The sequence below is a fragment of the Callorhinchus milii genome, unplaced genomic scaffold (assembly GCF_018977255.1).
Source record: "Callorhinchus milii isolate IMCB2004 unplaced genomic scaffold, IMCB_Cmil_1.0 Scaffold1, whole genome shotgun sequence".
In the NCBI taxonomy this organism is placed as follows: Eukaryota; Metazoa; Chordata; class Chondrichthyes; order Chimaeriformes; family Callorhinchidae; genus Callorhinchus; species Callorhinchus milii.
Window position 1 is genome coordinate 119029852 of NW_024704742.1, and position 14618 is coordinate 119044469.

Genomic DNA, 14618 nt, shown 5'->3' on the forward strand with positions numbered 1-14618 from the left:
TTGAATGCAGTTGTACTGCATTTCTCGAGTTACTTCCCCTCACAGAAGGTGAGCAGCAGGCTGGTCTGCCCAGTGGTACTTTGCCACAGGGGTAGCATATTCACATTGTAACCAGGACACTTGACTGACATATTACATCTCCAGCTTTCCAGCTTTCTAATCACTCGCTGGAGCTCACGGTTGAGTTTTTGCAGTGCCTGGTTTTCCAGTGTGGTCATGTTACACGCTCTCACAATCGTGTCTCTCTCCCGACTCACACAAGCCAATTCTTCTTCAAGTTCTTTGATTCTGAAATGGATCAACAATATTTTTAGCAATTCAATTTTTTTTGTAGAACCAGTGGCAGTTGTGAATAAAAAAAAAGTTAAATCACTATTTTATCTTTTACTTTTCCTTCTCCTTTTCTGCCAAGAAACACTTATTACCCCCACAAGAAATGGGACACAGCTGCAGAGCTCTGCTATGTAGCTCAGAAAGCATCCGGGAGCTGCTATAGATATAACAGCTCAGGTTATGTTGCCCTCTGATTTCCCAAGTTAAACCTGTCACAATAAAAACAAATCAGATATTATAGTGCCTTTCACATCGGGAGGACATCTCTAGGCGCTGGACAGTCAAGGATTTGGACCCGAGCAGGGGTTGGGATAAGGGGTGGAGGGTAGGGAGGTTAGGGGGTAGGAGGGTGGCTGAAGGCGCGATCAAAGAGGAGGGTCTTGAGACAGGTTCGGTTGAAAAATGTCAATTTGATTTCATCCTTCGACCCATTTGATCTCATCCTTCCATCTTACCGTCTTTCCCTTTAAAGCAACAAGGCTAAATTAGGCATCACCCACCCTTCCTGTAGCTCAGTGGTTAGAGCACTCGCTTTGCAAGCGAGAGACCGGAGTTCAATTCCAGGCAGGTCAGGGCGAAACCTTGGGCAAGTTTCCTTACTCCACACAGAGCCTAATAATAATCCCTCCAAAAAAAAACAATAATATATTGGTCATTTTCAATCCACGACTGTCTGTGGGACATTGCTGTGCCAATTGGCTGCCGCGTTCGCCCACAAATATACAGTCAATTCACTTTACAGTATATTCTGTGAAGCGCTTTGGGACATCCTCCCGACGTGAAAAGTGCTATATCAAATGCAAGGATTATTATTATTATATTCTGTTATAGCAGTAGTGCGTCTTCATGACAAAAAATATAAATTCATCCTGTGGCCAACTGGAGAGACTGACACTTTCCCAGCATACGAGTCACATTCAAACAAACATTTACTCAGCTTTTATATTTGAGAAACAATTTGTTTTCAGCATTACCTCTGTAAATATTCCTTCCTCATATGCTCCACTTTCCTTTGTAACTTCAGATTGTCTTCTTTTAGATTTTTTTGAACCTCCTTTGGAAGCAGGAAGACTTCTTTCAAGACTTCTTGTTTTATAACAGACAGCTGTCCTACAAAGCCAAAGATTGATAGACAACAGCTCACAGCTGTGAACATTTAAACCATCACTTTCAACTATTTAAATTGTTTGCTAACGGGCAGCTGTCCTACAAAGAAAAAGGTTAATGGACAACAGCTTACACTGTGAACATTTAAAATGGAGCTTTCAACTATTATTGGAAAAACAATACATTAAAAAAAACTTTAACAATGTTGCTTTATTTAAAATAGAAATTTACAGCAGAGATGAAGGCCATTCAACCATCACAAATTGACTGTTGTGTTTACCTACAAAATACAGTTACTACACTTTACAGTAAATCCTTTGAGGTGCTTTGAGATGTCCTCCTGACATGAAAGGGACGATATCAAATGCAAGGATTATTATTTTATTATCTTATCTGTGCTGAAAGAGCAAATACAGCTTTAAAATACAACTTTCAATTATTATCATAAAATCCATTCAGTCCTATTCACCTGCTTTCCCCACTCTGCAGAGTGTTCCACTTTAGATATCTATCTTGTTCTCTTTTGAAAGCTAATATGCATCTTGCAGCACCCAGAAGGACATTCCGCATCCTAGCACCTCTATGTGCAAAACAAATTCTCTTAATCTCCCCCTTTGGTCCCTTGCTAACTACTTTAAATTGATGCCACCTAGTCACTGACTCACTGACCAGTGGAAGTAACTTCTTCAACGAAAATCATATTTTTTGTAATGTGTTTGTACTGACACAGCCACGGGAGGAAGAATTTATTGGCAATTCTGAATGTTCAATGTTTTCTTAAAGCCCTTATTTTCTTTTACCTTCAGTGATCGAGTTCTTTTCTGTATGCTTTGAAATCATTTTCGATATTGAATTCTTCCTTCCATACTACTCTTCACTTTTAATTTGCTCTTTTATAAATCGGCCATATTACACTTCATTTCCTGACTGAGAAGCCCCAGTGGTGATCTGCTCTGAGACCACTCATTGCAATTAGTGAACTGGATGCCAGAACTGTGTAAGAAACTGACTTGGCCTTTCGTTTCTAGTAAGAGACTTCTCCCAAGCAATCTAAATTCACTTTACAGTATATTCTGCGAAACGTTTTGAGACGTCTCAATGACATGATAAGGTGCTATATCAAATGCAAGGATTAATGTTATTAATAATAAATAAAATTAGAATCTCAGTGTGCTATGAATTATAGATAAGACCATTTATCATTACCATTGATTGTACAGGCGATCATCTCAAGGTGCTTCACAGGATTTACTGTAAAGCGTAGTCACTGTGTATTTAGTAGGCAAAGGTGCAGTGAATTTGCCTATAAATTCACATTAACTACGCATTACCATGAATCCTGTAAAGCTTTTTCAGGTGTGTCAGCAACATAAGGCACTAGATCAAATAGATTCAATGTGTGTTGTGCTGATAAACCTGCAAAGCCATCCACACTGAAATACAATGGAGTCCTGTAGCTCAGTGTTTAGAGCGCTCGCCTTGCAAGCGAAAAACCTGGGTTCGATTCCCAACAGGACAAAACCTTGGGCAAGTTTCCTTACTCCACACACCTGATGATAATCCCTCAAGAAAAAAACCCAATAATAATTTAGTCACTCAATCTATCCTGTGAAGCGCTTTGAGATGTCTAGAAGACGTGAAAAGTGCTATATCAAATGCAAGGATTATTATTACAATGGGAAAACATTAGTTGATCCAGATTCTGTAAAAATATTTTTTGCATTTGATATAGCACCTTGTAAGTCAGGGGGTTGTTACAAAGCGCTTTACAAGATCTACTGTAAAGTGTATTTTGTAAGTGAACGGAGCAGCCAATTTGCACACAAACAACCATGTAGTGAAAACATTGTATTATAAGCACTTTGGGATGTTGCAATATTTAAGGATATATAAAAATGAAAGTCTGTCTAATTAGGGAATATCCAAAAGTTGGAAAGTTTGGTTTATAATAATTATTGTAAAACTCAATTGCTGTTCATTCCTTATTTACCTGTAGATGTGCATTCCTTTTCTTCAATAGCTGCTTGAAGAGTCTGAGCAAGATACCAGTATCCAATCTCACCAAGAACATTGCAAAATGATTTGAACACACGGGAATCAGCATTTCTAACAATTTCGAGAAGTTTGGCCACCTTTAGCTCAGCCAAGCCTTCCAACTGTATAAAATACAAGCAGATGCATCACCTTGCTTGAAACCTTCCAATACAATGGATTTATTAAACTGTATATAATAACATAGTATTTAAATAGACCTTACATGTGATGTTGTGCCTTATGTCGTTGAAACGGTTCAAGGCACTTTACAAGATTTACTGTAGAGGGAAGTGACAGTGTCTTTTTTAACCAAACACCACAGCCAATTGGTACCCAGCAATATCCCACAAACAGCCATGAAGTGAATGATCAATTTTATCTGGGGATTGTTTGCCAGCAGCACATTGGGAGAAACTTCTCCAAATAGTGGATCTTCGATATTCATCTGAACAGGCAGATGGGACCTTGGTTTAACGTTTTATTATGCCTCTTTGATGACAGCAGCCTCAATAATATAGCTCTCCAGCAGCATTGCTTTGGAGTGTTAGCCTAGTGAGCGCAAATACATGACATAAGGCTTGAACTCACAACATTCTGACAGAGGCAAGGGTGCTACCAACTGAGCCAGGGTGATACACTGTTATCAGATATTCATTATCAAGCAAATCCACAGTTAAATATTCAAAGAAAATAAATCTCTGTGAATTTATTATTAGTCTAATGCTACATAAACAGAGGCAATGTAGACCGCGGTGGAATTTCTCCTCATAAATTCTAATTCTACTCTCCTGCTTAGTTTGTAGCAGAGATTTCCACATTTCAATCGACCTTTCTAACCCTGTAACTCTTTTTGTGATTGCTGTATTTTAAACATGTACCTGGAGCCAAAGAGACAAGGGAAATCCAATACTTAGCTGCTCTGTGTTAACTGATCTCCTGAATTCAGATTAATTGGCTACTCATTTCATTGTCGTTTACGGGATATTGCTAGCACTGATTAGGGACCTTATTTGTTTATACTGTATAATGTCATTCACTTTCATTTCCAATCAGTTTTAATTTGTAAAGCGCTTTGAGATTTATTTTTACCTGAAAGACATTATATAAATCCAAGTTATTATCTAGGAAAATGGTTGGGGGAGGTGAGAAGAACATCATTCATGTTATATCCCTCAGGCCAGGAAAGAAGACTTAATCTTAATCTGTCCTCCCAATTTAAAAGGCGTTATATCAAATGTAAGGATTATTATTAATAATAATTCAGCGTCTGTTAGTACCTATAGAAACTATATGTAATCCATTAGAAGAAATGTGGTTAATGAATCCAGGAGTCTTCATGTTCCCACTGCATTGTATAAGAGATTTATCACAATTCCCTTCACAACAAGGTTCCAATCATGGCCGTGCCACCACAATGAGGGCCTAGCAGTTCCCTGTGCAGTAAAATCAGACACCAAACCACTAAGAACCCTCATGCTGAGAAATTATGCCACATATCTCAGACACAATATGAAGAAAACATTTAAAAAGGGACAGAGGAAATCCAAAATGATCCTACCTCAATCTGTCCTATTTGATCCGTAGTCAAGACTCTCTTTTCTTTCAAACTCCGGTACAAGGGAGTTGACAATGAAAGCTTTTTGACGATGAAAGGGAAGTAGGACTCAATGACACTGGAGTGGAGGTTGGATGCAACTTCTCGTTTAGCAGTTTTTTCACCTAAATTCATCAGGGATAAACATAATTATTAATCCACAGTGACAGAAGTAATCATTTAATAATAAGAATAATCCTTGCATTTGATATAATGCCTTATTACATCATCGAGACACCTCAAAGCACTTCACAGGATTTACTGTAAAGTGTATTGACTGTATATTTTATAGATGAACTTAGATTTTACTTCAATTCAACAAGTGAGACAACTCACATCAATAACAAATATCCTTGATCTGGCATGTACATCGTCAAATGTAAACCAGGGATCCCAAATTACATATTGGGGTTCAAAGTCCTCTTATTCGGAGAATGGAGATCTAATACTGACTGCAAATATATCCAACATCAATAATATACATTAATAAATCAATACCTTTGAATACCGGCTTTCATGGTGTGAGAGTCGCAAAGCCCTTCACAAGCTGGGGGTGGGAGCCGGGGAGGAAGATGCAAAAGATGACGAAAACATGGTCAAAGAGGTATGTTTTGAGATGTGCCTTCAAAGAGGGAAGTGAGAGAACAGGTCAGAGGGAGCCAGAATGGTATTCCAGAAAGAGGGGGCAGAATGGCTGAAATATCTCAAGTGGAGTAGAGCAATTACATTGCATGAGGGCTTCCTAGATGGTGGACTGTGATCTAGAACTGAACTACAATTTGTCACTTAATCCAGATTGTGTACATCATGACAACAACTGGAACAGGTCACCAGTGAAGGTGGTCAAGGCCAGGAAGCTGGATTCATTTAATAGTTTGGTGCTGTAATGAGAAGGTTAGAGGATAGGTATTCGTGAAGTATTACTATCAAATAACAATAATAATCCTTACATTTAATATAATGACTTTCGTGCCAGGAGGACATCACAAAATATTTCACAGGATATATTATAATGTGTAACCACTGTGTATTTTGTAGGCAAATGCAGCAAAATTGGTCATTTACTTTGAGCCTGTTTGTGGCACATTGTTGAGCAATTTGGGCACAGCAATGTCCCACAAATAGCCGAAAAGTGAGTGACCAATTTTGGCCAGGACACCAGGAAAAACTCCCTTCACTTTTCGAATTGTGCATTTAATGTCCACCTGAACAAGCACAGAATCTGCCGTCCTTCAGGTTAATGTCTCATCTGAAGGACGGCACCTCCGACAATGTACACTCAGCACTGCATTGGAGTGTCAGCCAAGACTAAATCAGTTCAAAGCAGTATTTGTGGCTTGAACCCACAACCTTCTAACTTAGAGGCGAGAGTGCTAGCAACCTGACACACAAATGAGCAAATAATCCAAAATAAAACTCCTGATGATTTCAGCAACATTAATGGGTGAGGTAAGTGGACTGACCTCTATGTAGAACTGTACTTTCTAATACAATCTCAAACTTCTCAATTTCATTACATCATCTCGAAGGCTGCTGTGGATGTCAATTAATTCTATATTTAGCATCCCTGTAAGCATTTAGATTGTGACATATTACAGCATTCGCAAAAAAACAGCAACTCTCAAAAATTTTACGATTACCATTCAATTGGACTCAGGGAGAGACTTTATGTCTCTAAGACAGAGTGCAGAGCAATACTGCTTCCACAAAAGGCACATGAAATAGCATCACAATCCAGTAACTTACAAACAACTGGCTGCTCCTTAAAGGTTACTTTCTTTTTGAACGATCTCGACATCGCTCAAGTATATTCTTGGAATGAGTTGATTTTTTTCTTGTGAGAAGAGCAAAATTTTATTTATTTTATTTATGGTGGCTGAATCTCCCAGTGCAGCTTGGCTAATGCTCCGCTGTGAATCTGCTGGCCTCTGGAACAACAGCAGCTCTGCAATCAGTCGGGTCCATCCACTTTGGCTCCCAATATCAAGCGTCACCCTCACTCCAGGTTCCAGTTAACCTGTGTAGTGAACGTTTCTCTTTCTCTTTGTCAAAATAACAAAACGTGTTTCCACGCTGACCCCTGTAGTTGGGACTTGTATGTGTGGTTGCTAAGTAGCCTATGGGGGTTGCTTAGCACAGCTCTGCTCAAAACATTGAGACCAGGAACACAGAAACCTCAAAACAAACAAGGAGCAATCCAAAGGACATCCATCCATCCACCCACCCCCCCTTTCACTGTCATTCTGAATGTCTCATACTATAGTTCCCAGTGGGTGAGTTTGGAGGAGAATGAAGAGGAGAGAGATGATTTGACTGCCTTATTTGGATATAGTAATAAAAGCAGCTACTGAACTTGCATAGAACTGTAGCTCACAAGAGGGGAACAAAATAAAATAGGTAGGGGAAGGAAAAAGGAGAGAAGAATAAGAACATAAGTGGGGTGGGGAGGGGGGTGGGGGTGGAGGAAACTTAAAAGAACTAAATCCCTCAACACCCTAAGGAAAGTAAGGTAGATATAGCTAGATTATGACTAATAATAATTCTTGCATTTGATATATTGCCTTATCATTTTGTTGAGACATCTCAAAGTGCTTCACCAGCACCTATTGTAAAGTGCATTTTGCATAAAGTGCATGACTGTATTTTGTGGGCAAAAAAGGAGCCAATTGCGCACAGAAGTGTTTCATAAATAGCTGTGGATTGAGTGATCACATTTTTTTTCATTAGAGTTCATATTGAGAATTTTTCTGAGTATTGGGTTAAAGCCATTTAAAAGATTAGAACAAACAAGACTTGAAAAATCACAAGAGCAGCTTTTTTTAAAAAAAATCAAATAACTGATGATACTTCCACCCATTTCCAATGGAGCAATATTGCAATACCACATTTTGGTCTTTTGACTAGATACTAAATAATTCAGTAAATATAAATTTGGACGAAGAAACCCCTTTAAATCTTATACTTCCAGAATCCCCACCTTACCATATACTATCCATATCAATCAAGCTGAACATTCAAAGGCAATGATATTAAGCAGGTTAACAAATCCACTACTTGCAATTCATTCTCCAGTTACTGGTCTTCAAAATATAATTTGTCCAATGTTGAGAATATTCTAGACAGCTTGTCTGGTAAAGATTAAGAGAAGTTACTTTGGAGGAGGTACTAATAATAATCATTGCATTTGATATAGCACTTTATCATGTCTATGAAACATCTCAAAAGCGCTTCACGGAATATACTGTAAAGTGAATTGACTGTATTTTGTTGGCAGAACACAGCAGCCAATTGCACACAACAATGTCCCACAAACAGTCGTGGATTGAGTGACCAAATAATTATTATTTTAAGGGATTATTAACCCCAGAAAGCGATCCGTCAATTAAGTAACAACTGACTAACAATTGCCTAAGGTTTTGTGCTGCCCAGGAATCAAACCCGGGTCCCCTTGCTTGCGAGGCGAACCCTCTAACCAATATGCTACAGGACTCCATTTTAGTATTAGTAGTAATGAATTAAAAATCGTCATTTCCCACCCCCTCCCCCAAGTCTGCACTCACCAACTTCAGGTTACTCAGAACACGAGCACACAAACAGACACCTGTAAGGAATTCAGAAAGCTGCACTGAAATGTAACTATTTTTCTGAACAAATTGAAATCCTGCAGTGCAGTTATTTTGAGCTCGTTACAAGTTTACTCACCTAAAAAATTAAATCGTGGGCTCAGAAAATGCTGTAGATAGGAAGATTTTGCACTTATTTGCATTTGAAATTAATATACACATTTAAAAATATATATATACTTGTATTTCATAGAGCGCTTTATCATGTCTTCAAGATATCTCAAAGTACTTCAGAGTATACTATAAAGTGAATTGACTGTATATTTTGTATATATGTATAGGTACAGCTGGTTTGAAGGGTCCAAATTTGACTATCCAGCACCTTGGGATGTCAGCTCGATATGTAAGGTACAAAACAAATGTAATTTTGTATTGTTTTAAAAATGAATTAGGCTATTCAGACCAGGCCATCATGTTTGTGCTGATGTTTCCTCCCCCATTAAAGCCGCTTATACAATCGCCTGTGGTGACGTTATATTGATTTGAAACTGAATACTGTGGTTTGCAGTGAAACTATTGCACTTGACAAAGAAGAAACTCTTACTACTGGATCACAGGATTCTCAGACACTATCCTGTGTGAAGGGCACCATATAAAAGCAAGTGATAAGATTTTTAAGATTATAAATTCTGACTTTTACAAAGCCATGGGCTACTGGCTTTCTTATCAGCCATCTTAATTTAAGGCAAAAGGCAAAGTTTCATCAGTTCTAACAAAAGGTCATAGATCTGAAACGTTAACTAATTTTCCTCTCTGCATGAATGCTGCCTGACCTGCTGCGTATTCCCAGCAACTTCTGTGTTTATACTTAATTAAAAAATTTTGTAAGTCACAGAACCAATGTATTCAAAGACTTCAGTCTAAACCATCTACATCAATCAGTAATTTCAAACAAACCTCTTCATCACACATAGTGAATAGAGGAATCGGGATAAGGAAACTCAGGTAATTTTATCCTCCCTACCCTGGATGATGTAAAGCTAGAACCAATTTAACCTCCTGAAACCCTGGCTGGGAATCAGTAAACTCAGCGCAGAACCAATGAGCTCATGTAAGCTGTAGCTCTATTCACTAAACCATCAAGGTTACCTCATGGCTGCAAATCTGAGTTTAGCAGCATATTAATCTTTTTTTTATCAATAAAAAAGATCAGTACGGCAGAGCTCATCTTCTGTCCTGTTATAAAATCACAACATGCAAACCTGTATGACACTGTACATAGCCTCTCCTCTTCTACCCCTTCCCCCACAAGTTTTTGCCATTTAGAGAAAAATTGAAGTGGAGCATAAATCTTATTTTAATCCAAACAGAAATACAAACCAGGATTGTTGTGTGAAGCGATTTCTAATGTGAAGTAGGGCAGTTCATTCTATTTCAAGATAAACAAGGTTAAAGTAGCCAAGTTATTGGTAATATGCAACTGAAATCTACAGATCCTTTCATGTGCACAATGATTGAGGTTATAGTAAGAGTCAGTTACACTAATTTCAAAAATCTGAAAATCATTGAAATCTGCAAACTCCAATTAATAGGGATGAAGAGTATTCTTTTAGTGCTAATCACTAACTCTAGAAACCTGAGCTCCAATAGAGCTTCCAGCAGCAGTGTTAGTTGAGCCTTGTTCTGCAGGAGTCAAATAGTTGCTAACTGAGCACGATTTTACAAAACCCAAAGTGATCCAGCATCAGCAGGCAGACCTTTAGCCTCTCTGCCCCTACCCCTTAGAACATCATCCCACAGTCCCTTCACCGCACCCCCTCCCTTGCCTCCTTCAAGGCCCATGTCAAGATCTTCCCCTTCAACTGCATCTTCAGTCATCCTTCTACCTCCACCCTTCCTGCCCTCCAGCCGTCCTGATCCCAACCCCCAGCTCGGTGCGCATTCTTGACTCTTCAGCACTTTGTGGAGTCCTGTAGCTCAGTGGTTAGAGCACTCGCCTTGCAAGCCAGACACCTGGGTTCAATTCCAGGCAAGTTTCCTTACTCCACACGCCTAATAATAATCCCTCCAAAACAAAACAATAATAAATTGGTCATTTTCAATCCACGACTGTTTGTGGGACACTGCTGTGCGCAATTGGCTGCTGCGTTTTGCCCACAAAATATACAGTCAATTCACTTTACAGCATATTCTCTGAAGCGCTTTGAGACGTCTAGAAGGTGTGAAAAGTGCTATATCAAATGCAAGGATTATTTATTATCTGTGATGTCCTTCCAACATGAGACACAACACATATGTAATTTTTGTTGTTGTGAAATGGCAATACATCCACCCATCAAATTCTTGTTCTTGAATAGAAATTTAAGGAAAGATTTTTTTTAAAAACAAATGATTTATTGAATATTTAGATTAAAAATAGTAGCTACATTTTAAAAAACATGCCTGCAACTCACACAGATAAATACCAATTAAGAAAATTGATGTTTCAAGTAGAGGAGGGATTGAGACAAGTTCAAGATTGTGGGAGATGTCAGCTGAGAGATGGTGCTGATCCTCAATTGGTCGCTTCCAGCATATTTATGCTTAACACTCTGGATAAGTAAAGAAAAAACTATCAACACAAGAGCAGAAGGGATTATACAATTGCATAGCATTACTGTCTGCTGAGAAATGTACTGCAAAAAAACAGTGCAAGAGATCTGACTTGTCAGATTTTCTGGATCATTTTAAGTTTATACTACACTTGACAGGCTGTTGGGATCAATTTATATAATCATCAAAAAATTAGCCCTGATTCTGCAAGTCAGTTTAGATTCTAACAATTGCCTTTTCAATTCAGACCAAGTAGCTGTCATCAAAACTAAGATCATTTATTGTAATTGAAAGACAAGTGTCTGCTGTAGGAAGAAACCCATCACCATGTTCAAATATCCAAACTAGACAGTTCTACATATGTATACCGCCTATGCACAAACTTCCTGGTCTAATGGAGTGTTGTTTCCCTGGAGGGATGCAACCCACTTATCCATTCCAGAAAGTAGTCAAGGTGTAGAGATCCCTGATGGTTGGTACTGCAAACTAGCTGAAGTAATATAGCTTGCTGATGCGTACCATCTGGAAAACTTCCTGCTGCTTGTCCAGCTAGGACCACTCTACCCATTCAAGCTTTGGATTGCAGGCTTAACAGGATCTGTGTGGCAAGAATTCCTACTTCCATTTACTGTACACAAAGTATTATAGGAAGGGCAGATGCATGGTTACTGTACCTCACATGAATTCAATCTTACCATGTGCTTAGTGATTCTATTATTGACCTGTACAACATTCTTAGCCATGTGCTGCATCACTTGAACCAATTCATCTTCTTCATATCCCATGTAGTGTCGCAACAGTGGGGACTGGAAAGAATTGTAGATTCAGTCAACGTTTTCATTGCAAGAATTAGATCAATGCTTGTTAGTACAGACAAGAACTGGTATCAATCTATTTATATACTTACCCATTCTCCGCAACTTAACAGTGTCTGAGCCAAATGGAAGCCAGCTGCAGCAATCAGGGATGGGGGATAATGCACCATATCATAATCCCCCATAGTTAGTTCCATCAGGTATTTGGCAAGAATATGTTGTTCAGCACTAACCTAAAAAGATGGTTTTTCTGCATCAGTTCAGTCAACTTCAGCTGAATATGGACAATTTAGATGTGATGAAAGCATTGACAATTACAGTAGTTGGACATACTCCTGATGCGAAAGGCACTATACAAATGTAATCTTGCTGTTGTTGTAGTTACTATGTTATTCTGTAAAGCCTGAAATCAAACCTTTAATGGAGACAATAAACATTAGAATGAAAAAATCCTGCAAGATCCTGGAATGATATTACGCACTAGTTTAGGCCAAGCCTTCACTGACATTACTCAATGACATTATGTCCGCTGCAACTATAGGAAATGACTTACATCTGTAACTTTGGCAGCTCTTCGCAGAAAATGCAGTGGAATTGGCCGACAAAGAGAAAAGTTTAGCCTTTTCAAAATCTCCTCTCCATCTCTCGTACCTGGACACCAGTGTAAGAATTGTCAGTAACAAAGACAAAGTCCCCAATTTCTGGAGGATACATTTCTTCATATTTGGAAGCCACCAACATTGCTGTAACACCAACAAGCTGTAGTCTCTTTGCAGTTACTAGATTGTTCTGTTTGGTGATAGAGGGGTGGCAGAAGAAAAAAAAGCAAGAATTCATGTTTTGCAAAGTTAGTATTTCCATTAAAATGCACAGCAGTTTTTTTAAAAAAGTAAATGGCTTAACAAGTAGGGAAGATAGATTTCTGACTACATCATCCCAGAAATATCAGGTTATAATGAACTATAGATTTAGCCTTTGTAAACTCTGACAAAGGGTTGTGGACCCGAAACATTCACTCACTTTGTTTTCTCCATAGATGCTGCCTGACCTGCTGAGTGTTCCCAGCGACTTCTGTTTTTAGCCTTTGAAAATCTTCATTTTCATGGATTTGGGGGAAAGAGGTTGAAAGCCAAATACTCATAAATGGTCTTTACCTGAAGAAATTGGTCCAAAATAGATACAGTCAAGTACATGGTTTCTTGAAGTAGTTTAAATTTTATCTGAACTTGCACAAGCCAGTCAATCAGGATAGCACGCATCCCTCCAGTTATCCTTTGTCCTGCCAAGTAGTGGTGTCTCACTGCCTGTTCAGTCTGCACTCAAAAAGAACAGGGTCATCAGATGATTCACTGCCATCAATCACCTCAATATACATAATGAAAGTTCAAATATTGTTTCATAGAAGATGTTGCAAAAGGGGGGAGGGAGTTACAACAAAACTTCTCAAATGTTTGGCTGAAATTCAAAATTAATTTAAGGAAAGAAAGAATTAGATAGATTTGCAACATCAAGTCTAGCACTACACTAAGAAGGAATTGTACCATTTAAGAGCAGGGAGTTTTGGTCAATATCTTCGATATTTGCCTGCCTTAGGTAAGCAACTCAATAATTCTAGTTTTTTTTCAGATTGATCCTTGAAGTCCCCTAAACAAGTCAAGTAGGCATATTGCTCTGAGGAAAACATAACTGACCAGAAGAGACATAGCAAATTAGGAAAACAAAATCAGAAGAACTTTCAGTCAATTAAGCCCCATTTAATTTGGGAGAATTTAATCCTAATGTCCCACCCTTTCACCATACTCTTTAATACCTCTACTGTCCAAGCAAGTATGTCTTTTAAGCATCCTTATAAATTCTCTCTGCACTTCTTTGGCTAGCCTAAACATTGGCACATTGGTCACCGCACACATTGGTGCTCCAACTTAGTTGTCTATTGCCCATCATGTAGTTTACCTACAGTATAATGAAGACTGACCTCAAGTTGTCTTAAGTAACTGTAGATGTCTTTTATATATTCACTGCACAGAAATGGGTTGTTGCCATCATTGATATCGACATCTTCAATAGGTAGCATTGCATCTGAAAAAGCCTGACATAACACTTCAGACACGTCAACTGAAGTTTCCATTTGGGATGGCAACATTTGCTATAATGAAGTTTAGAAATAAGATACAGTATGTAAGAAAACAAGCAGATTTACAGGACTGCAAGTCATATTTCAATACATGAAAAGCTAATCACAAGCAAACAGGTTCATACTCCTTTGCTCTATACAACTGTAGATAACCATTCTCTAGGTCTCAAACACATCTTTTCTTTGTATAATCTCCCGCTATTGCCTTCTTTTGTCTTGCACCATCAACACCTCTGATCTCGTCATCTTCTGTTCTCCACCTAAATGTTTCCTTTGTCTTTCTTTCCCTGTCCCCTTCGCTGCTTGTCCTAATAATCTGTTCCCTTCCAACATCTGATGGAAGGTCATAGACCTGAAACGTTAATTCATTTTCCTCTCTCCATAGATGCTGCGTGTTCCCAGTGACCTCTAGTTTAAACAATGATTTGGTGCAATGATTTGCCATC

The 14618-nt window shown here is 38.5% G+C and overlaps 2 protein-coding genes across 2 annotated transcripts; both read right to left on the reverse strand.

Moving 5' to 3' along the window:
* Positions 1–29: 29 nt before the first annotated feature.
* Positions 30–6866, reverse strand: LOC103177861. Its single transcript, XM_007892227.2, has 5 exons — positions 6815–6866; positions 5033–5193; positions 3431–3596; positions 1308–1443; positions 30–288 (listed from the first exon to the last, which is right to left on the reverse strand). Exons 1-5 carry the CDS (start codon positions 6864–6866, stop codon positions 30–32), a joined length of 774 nt encoding a protein of 257 aa, XP_007890418.1.
* Positions 6867–11099: 4233 nt separating this feature from the next.
* On the reverse strand, positions 11100–14181 carry LOC103177778 (G2/mitotic-specific cyclin-B1). The gene is given in 7 exon segments (XM_007892098.2): positions 11100–11222; positions 11919–12029; positions 12131–12271; positions 12592–12671; positions 12674–12827; positions 13193–13351; positions 14014–14181. Coding segments are annotated over 7 exon segments (936 nt in total).
* Positions 14182–14618: the final 437 nt, after the last annotated feature.

Coding starts and splice junctions, on each gene's coding strand:
- LOC103177861 (XM_007892227.2), bottom strand. CDS start 6,866: ATGTCGAGATCGTTCAAAAAGAAAGTAACCTTTAAGGAGCAGCCAGTT. Junction 5,194..6,814: donor TAAGGAGCAGCCAGTTGTTT/GTAAGTTACTGG, acceptor TGATGAATTTAG/GTGAAAAAACTGCTAAACGA. Junction 289..1,307: donor AGGAAGGAATATTTACAGAG/GTAATGCTGAAA, acceptor GATCCATTTCAG/AATCAAAGAACTTGAAGAAG.